The sequence below is a fragment of the Cyprinodon variegatus genome, unplaced genomic scaffold (assembly GCF_000732505.1).
Source record: "Cyprinodon variegatus isolate N-32 unplaced genomic scaffold, C_variegatus-1.0 Scaffold603, whole genome shotgun sequence".
In the NCBI taxonomy this organism is placed as follows: domain Eukaryota; kingdom Metazoa; phylum Chordata; class Actinopteri; order Cyprinodontiformes; family Cyprinodontidae; genus Cyprinodon; species Cyprinodon variegatus.
In genome coordinates, this window is record NW_015151056.1 from 394,254 (window position 1) to 401,644 (window position 7,391).

The 7,391-nt window shown below is 36.7% G+C and overlaps 1 protein-coding gene across 1 annotated transcript in view; it reads left to right on the plus strand.

Moving 5' to 3' along the window:
• The window catches only part of thsd7a (thrombospondin type 1 domain containing 7A), a 214,013-nt gene that overhangs the window by 81,502 nt on the left and 125,120 nt on the right, over window positions 1–7,391 (plus strand). The window contains exon 3 of the mRNA XM_015392697.1: window positions 6,362–6,610. Within this exon, the coding sequence (XP_015248183.1) occupies window positions 6,362–6,610 (249 nt within the window). The remainder of the gene's footprint in view (window positions 1–6,361; window positions 6,611–7,391) is intronic.

The following is a 7,391-nucleotide window of genomic DNA, read 5'->3' on the forward strand; positions in this document are numbered from 1 at the left end:
TAGTAAAACAAAGAAAACAGTTGGACCACAACCTTAAACTAATAATACATCAGTTACTGTAACAGTTTAACTTCAACAGTTGAAGGCAGACCAAACAAATTGTTTTTTAACTTTGACTTAAAGATCTCAGGCTTTCTGCACTTATGCAATGTATACTGTGCTTTGATCTCATTCTACTTATTGACATTCAGTGCAGTTATATTAAGATGTCTTAAGAAGTCCTATATTTAAATAATGTTGTGTGTGTTATAATGTCAGCATGCATGTGGTTGTCATGGAAGCAATGTACTGTAGGCAATATGGTAAACTTCAAAGGTTGAGTAGCTGGATGGAGCAAATAACTTCCTGGTATGAAAGCTATTTGGAGATAAAAAATGGCCTCCCAAAAAAAGAAACAAAATCAGACCTAAATCTATGCTAAAGATAGGTTAATGTCAGTGATCATAGTAAACATATCTTTCTGTTTAAAGAAAAAGCTTTTTTTTTTTTTTTAAAGCAAATTTCAGTTTAATTGTTAACAATTCTCCCTCCATGTAAGCTTAAATCAGAGGCAACAGGGCTTTGGCTCCATTTTTCTGAAAGTTTTTGGTACCATAGTAAACTGTATTTGCAGCACTGGTGTTTCTGAGCATCGGGAAGCCCAACCTCCAAAGAAAGATTCAAATTAATGATCAACCCATCGTTCTCCTGGCTTTATGGAGTCTGTTGTTATGTAAGGGTTTTTTGTTTAGCCATTTAAATCATGATGATCTGCTTGTGTATCAGAGACAAACGGACTTTAGTTCAGTTTTTCTGAAAAAGGTACAAAAGTATAACCAGTTGATAAACACTTCTGTTCTTTTCTGTTCTTCTGTTCTTTTCAGAAAAACTGAGCCAAAATCTCAGATTTAAGCCTGTTTGTTACCTGTCATGTTGTGGTAAGAAGAGAAATATTCAAATGGCATAATTGCAAAAACAAATGTGCCTGAACATAACCGGATCAGTTCTGAGTAATGCTGGTTACACTACAAGGATTTGCCATGATTTTAGGGAGATGGGCCGGTTCTCTGTTTATTCTGGTTAGAACAGTAAACATGAAACAACCACATCCTGGACTGCACGCTCCAAGACCTGCACAGAGAAAGGGTATAAAACCAAACTAAAGTAAGCCACTGTTGCTTTATGTTCAGAAATTCACTTAAATTCATATTACAGATGGAGTATAGATATGTATTACAATTGCAGTGGTAAAATAGAACACACCAAGCAAATCTGATTAATTTCAATGTCATTCGATTAGAGTCGGTTACCTTTTGCATTTGCACCAATTAGGTACCTATGTGCGGTACGTGGGAATAGGCTTTTTGACTCAATGGTTCCTATTTTAATGTGTGTCTGTGCGATTATAAATGTAAATTTGCTTAATAACAGCTCAGTTTTTACAGTTTAACATTTAAACAAATATTTATAAAACCCAAAGTATTAAGACCACAATCGTTTTTTTTTTTTCTTTTTAAATGTGTTCAATATGATGATGTTTGTGCATAATAATGCACAAATAAAACCCAGCTCCACCTATTCCTATCTTTATTCTTTCCTCTTCAGAAAAATGGTGTGATGGGGGTCCATGGTGGTCGAATAAATGTAAAACACATGAGCAAAAGAAGCTTAAGTAAAAAAGATAAATGTAAAAAATTTTATTGCAAATGAATGTGCAGCTTACTTCTTTGCTGCAAAGTGCATTTGTTTTGTTTTTTTATCTTTTTTCCTATTAAAACAAAAATCTGTTTGTTTGTTGTTGGGTAAGACCAAAGTTCACTCCACACTGACTGTAACCCCCTCTGTGGAGAAATCATACACTGAAGGATTGGAAGCTGACATCATCTCAAACACTTGGTCTACTCAGTAGTTCCAACAAAGTTTGGTCACGACTTTAACAGTACTGAGTTATGTAATCATCCCTAATATGGATCAAGATTACAAATCGGGAGAGGCGAGGAGTCACAATTTACAAAAAAATACAGCCAAAGAGCAAATAAAGATGACTTTCCTGATCTAAAAGTCTCTCATTTACAAAAATCCTAATGGCTCTTCCATTCCAATCCCCAATGCTTCCAATGTCCTGCCCCTTTTAGACGTGTCTCTGCTTCCATACACCTCATTCAAACGGCTGAATTGCCTCCCCTGTATCCTTTCAGGAGTCCAACTGGTAGTTTGACCTGGGTTTGTTAGAGCAGAGACACATCTAAAAGGTGCTGGACACTGGACCTTGAGTTCTTTAGTTGAAGACCATTGGTGTACACACCTGTCTTTGTAACAGAATATATTTTTCTGTTATTATGACAGAATATGAATGCAAACCGGTTACATGAACTGGGTTGTTAAAAATGAATACAGAAGCCAATGTTTCACACTCTTAAAACTGTCGAGCTGATGCATCTGCACTAATTACAATGCAATGACCACATTAGGGTTTAGCATGATATACAGTCGTTATTATTTTGAGAGCAGGCAGTTATGTCTTGAAGAGAATGCAAGATCGCAGTTCAAACCTCAGACTGTCACTCTGGATCCCTTACAAACACCTTTGTCATGCCAGTACTTCCCAGATCCTACATGCTGCTCATTGCTCCATAAGAGATAGGTTCAAGGATCTTTTTGCAACACCTATAAAGACTTTTATTAAATGCTATAAACAAAGTGCACACTTTATTTATGTTATTATTTTTTTTCATTGTGTGACAGAAAAAAACACAACATTTAGAACTAGAGTGTTGCATCAGAATATCTTAAAGGTATAGGGGAGGAGTTTCCCAAACTTTAAAAAAGATCTGCCCTCTGCTATTTAAAAAGAAATGCACATGCACAACCCTGTACCTACTGCCGAGAGGGAACGCCTATTAAACGTGTGTAAGAGCATGCACAAACCCATTTCTCCTTGTGCACGCTCTGTTTACAAGTTGCTGTTAGCATTGCTCATTCAAGCTTACTTTCCAAAAAAAGATATGGACAAGCTTCAATGATTGGCTTAAACCGTAGCTCACCACACATACGTATACACCCAAATACGAATGTGCAGGAAAAGACAAGGAACAAGCACATAGGACAGTCTTACATAAACTTATCACCAGAATGATTGATTGCAGAATGAATGGTTGAATAATTAAAACTATGCTTTATAACTCATTAAAGGTTATATAAAAAATACACTTAATCTGACTTAAAAAAGTGCTTTATTAATCTGTTATGTTTTTATTTGGAGAATATTTGATATGGGACTATTTCCTAAGAAAAAAGTGACTGATCTTCAATTATATGTATAGCTGCTGAAACTAACACACGTAACAGCTTTTATTCAACTTAAGCTAATGAAAGATCAAGTTGCTATAAGTTATTCTTTTAATGAAGGTGATTAATCTTGGGAATAATGAGCATTAAGCACTATAGCACAACTTTAGGGCAGCTCTGAATTCTTTTAATGCAATGTTCTATTTTAGTTGTTGCAGCATCTTTATTTAGACGCTAGTCATCTATTAAAGGTTATAACTTCTTCCTACAGGTTTCGATTTTGAAAGGTTTATCCAGGGCTTCCTGCTAGAAACAGCCTAAAGCCTAAAGTCACGCATTTTTTATGGTAAAGCTTTAATTCTTAAATATCTAGTCACCGATGCTTTGTTAGGGTTGGGCTTTTACCACTGGCTGGGATCAATAATTTTAAAGAAACCATGAATACCAACTTGCATACTCTTAGGAGCATTAATATTAATCCTTGACTTGTTTATTTCTTGTTCTAAAATATTCATAGTTGTTTTGCGGCTCATGGAAACTAGAGCAAACTTCCCAGAGAAGCAAAGATCCAGTCGTGTCCTAGCCAGACGTCCCCCAAACATCTTGCTGGCTTAATTTCTAATTTTGTTTGATGAACATCTGTCGCTGGGACACTTTCTTCTCTATGGTGCCTGACTTGTTCCACATAGGAAGCTTTCTTAAAACAAAGTTTTTAGCTTTCTCTGCTGGTTCATCAGTTTAATTTGCTGCTGGGTGGGGGAGGATTTTATAGGAAACAGTTGACTGTAGTACCATACAATTCGATTTGTTTCTTTTTGGGCTTTCAAGTTTGAAAACAAATATTTTCTTTAATCTTTTGACTCATGCAGAATTGTGTTTTTCACACTCTTTCAGCAGCACCACACAAGAGATAAAGTATGAAATCTGTGACCTGCTTTGTATTGTTAGATATGCAGCAATCTTAAAACCTAAAGGCTTAAAAAGAAAATTTCCTCTAAACTAGGTTACATGTTAACTAGAAAAGGATGTTGTCGTTATTCTGTTTGAATGACTTGGATAAAAAAATGATGTCTTCTATCTACAGCTTTGAGGTCTACATCAAAATGCCTATACATCCACAAAACAAGCGTCTCAAAGGATTCAAAGATGGGAGAGAAAATGGGTCACTGGCTGCATTAGGTGCTTTTTGAAAGAGGTTCCATCTGAAATCATAAACTGAGCCATCGCCCCTCGGTGCGCCACTTTGACTGTTGTTTAAATTTCTCATTGTTTTCCTCCAAAGCAGAAATGAGCCAGCACACCATGTGCACTTGGCAGAAAAACAAACTTGGGATTATTCACAGTGTCGCTTTGGTAGTACTTCAAACCCTGCAGTGGTGTTATAATCTGGAAAGACACAGGAGCCATAAGATAAAGAAAAAATACTCCTCATATGTTTCCTGATTTATACAAAAAGTCTGAGATGCTGGAGGTGAAGTGCGGTGGTAGCGTCTAAATGAGAGGCTTCTAAATGAAGCAGAGCTGTAATTAGCACTAATAGCTCGTCAGCTGCATTGCCTCGAGGGAGAGGGCTTCTAGAACATGTCGCAGAAAACAGCCGGCTTTGGTTTGAACAAATTTCTAATGATTGGAAAGGGACCGAAGGAGGACGGGTTACTCATTACCACTAAATGTTGTTAGATGATCAAAAGATGTGGGGGGACAATGGATCACAGCCTGTTGTAGTGGTGTTAACACTTGACTTATTGGTGCACAGACTCCTGTTTCATTCTTGATGGGAATCTCATTATGCACCCTGTATGTTAATAAGAACAGCTAATGACTCTGTCAAAGGCAGGATAAAAATGTTAATGTTATATTTATTATATAGTTTTATGGTGTTTACTTGTTTCATCCTTTGCTGCATGTTTACACCTGTCAGCCATCATATTTAGTCCTTTAAAAAAAATTTCTCCCTCCAAAAACAACGCAACAATGTTCATATATGTTCTGGAGTCCAAGCAACGTCTATTTCCCTAATTTTACTTGTATACATACAAACCCACATTGCTGTTCCTCAAAAACCTTTTGTTTGGCTACGAAACAGACAAAGATGCTGATTCTGATCTCATTGAAATCATGCTGTTTCCTGTTACAGAAGATTAGCATAAACAATGAAAAACAATTTGGCTTACAATAACAAATTACCTTCATTTTTAGAAAGGAATTTGACGTGCTGGTGCTCTCAACACAATGCAGAAGACAGAATCTATCCTAAGTTGATTTTATAGGACGGAAAATTTTAATTAACTAATTAATGGTTTTTTATTTATATAAAATTGTACCTACCCTGCTAATGCAGATATGTACATTTTTCTAGAAGTCAAAACATTTATCGGTCAATGATTTTCACACCGTGATATAATGGTCTATAGTTTTAAGTTGTAAAGCATGGTGAGTAACACCACTAGCTTTCATTCTCTACAGGCCTTATGTCTGACTGTCCCAGTTGTTGTGTCCTTGGGCAAGACACTTCAACCACTTTGTCTGCTGTTGATGCTCAGATGGCCCAATGGCATCGGCTATGTGCCAGTCTGGCTTCTGTCAGTCTGCTCCAGGGCAGCTGTGGCTACTATGTAGCTTACCACCATCTGTGTATGAATGGGTGAAATGTGAAAATAACTGAATGTAATGTGAAGAATTTTGGAGTTATCTCACTTAATAAATCTCTTGTTAAATACAGAACAGTTATTAAAGATATATTTTTATAATGGGTTGCTATTTGGTCCACTAATTTCAATGATCTGTAGCCAAAAATAAACTGTTAGAATTGTATTTTGATTGTGCCGTACGTGATTGACAGCCTTACTGAATCTGAACTTGGGGTCCTCGGGAATCTCTGACTTTCTAATTTTAAATTCAGATTTTTGGGGATATCCAATCTTCCTATGTTAAGGAATTTCTAAGTCTGATGAAACTCTAGATGTACCATAATACACTCCTTTGTGCCCACTAAACATTTTTTATTCTGCCTAGAATACCTTGAATTTCCTCAGATTTTCATAACACCACACTTAACCCTGCTTCTGTCTTTTTAATTTTGACTCCCTCTCAGTTTGTGCATACCTCGGGAACTACCGCTCACCATCCAGTCCTGCGTTCTTCCTAAAGATTGCCAGGCAACCGAATGGACCAACTGGAGCTCCTGCTCCAAGACCTGTGTGGATCCTGAGACTCCAAGAGGAAATCGGACTCGAAGGCGACAAGTGCTTCAGTTCCCCGTTGGTGAGGGCATTGAGTGTCCATTACTGGAGGAGACAGAGCCTTGTGAACCCCAAGGTGGAAGCATCCCTCCCTGTGCCAGGTAATTTCTCTTAGACTATGTGTAGATGTTTGTTTCTTGGTCATCACTGCAGCATGTTGAGCTGACAAGATTTTTCCTACATATTTGTATACACATAAAGTGACTAACCATGTCTTTATCTGGCATTAGATTAGATTTTATGTTTCCTCTTTTAATCATTAAAATTGTTTATATTTTCTCAGTGTAAAGATATTGAACAAAAGTTTATTTTTGAAATGTTCCTATGTATCTACAAATACATAAGTTTACATGCTTTTCTTAGTATTTAAGGGTAAGAGACTTGCCGTTGTGGCTCGACCCCCTTATACCACCCTTATACAGAAGTTCTGAACAACAAAATCATCAATGAAATGAAAATCAGAGGGTTTGAGATGGCCTTGAAATTGTTATCATAACCCATTTTGTAACTGATTTTGCTAAATACTTAGTTGGGCATTTTTGTGAAATGGTGCCCTAGCTTTAACTTTCTGTCTGATTTCTTAAGATTTTGCTTCAGTATTTTGCTCACTGTTCTTTTCCCATATCCCATCTATTTTGTGAAAAGCAACAGTCCATACTGCAGCCAAGACACCACGTTTAATGCTGCCAGCTTTTATCTTACTGTTGGGATTGTGTTATCAGGCTTACAATCTTCTTTTTCTATTTCCAAAATGTAACAAAGGTCATAGTGGACAGACACATTTTCGATTCGATCCATAGAACATGTCTAAAAATCAACAGCTTTATCCCTGAGTACATTTGGAAACTTTGTACTTGTGTTGTTTTTTTCCCCCTCATTGGT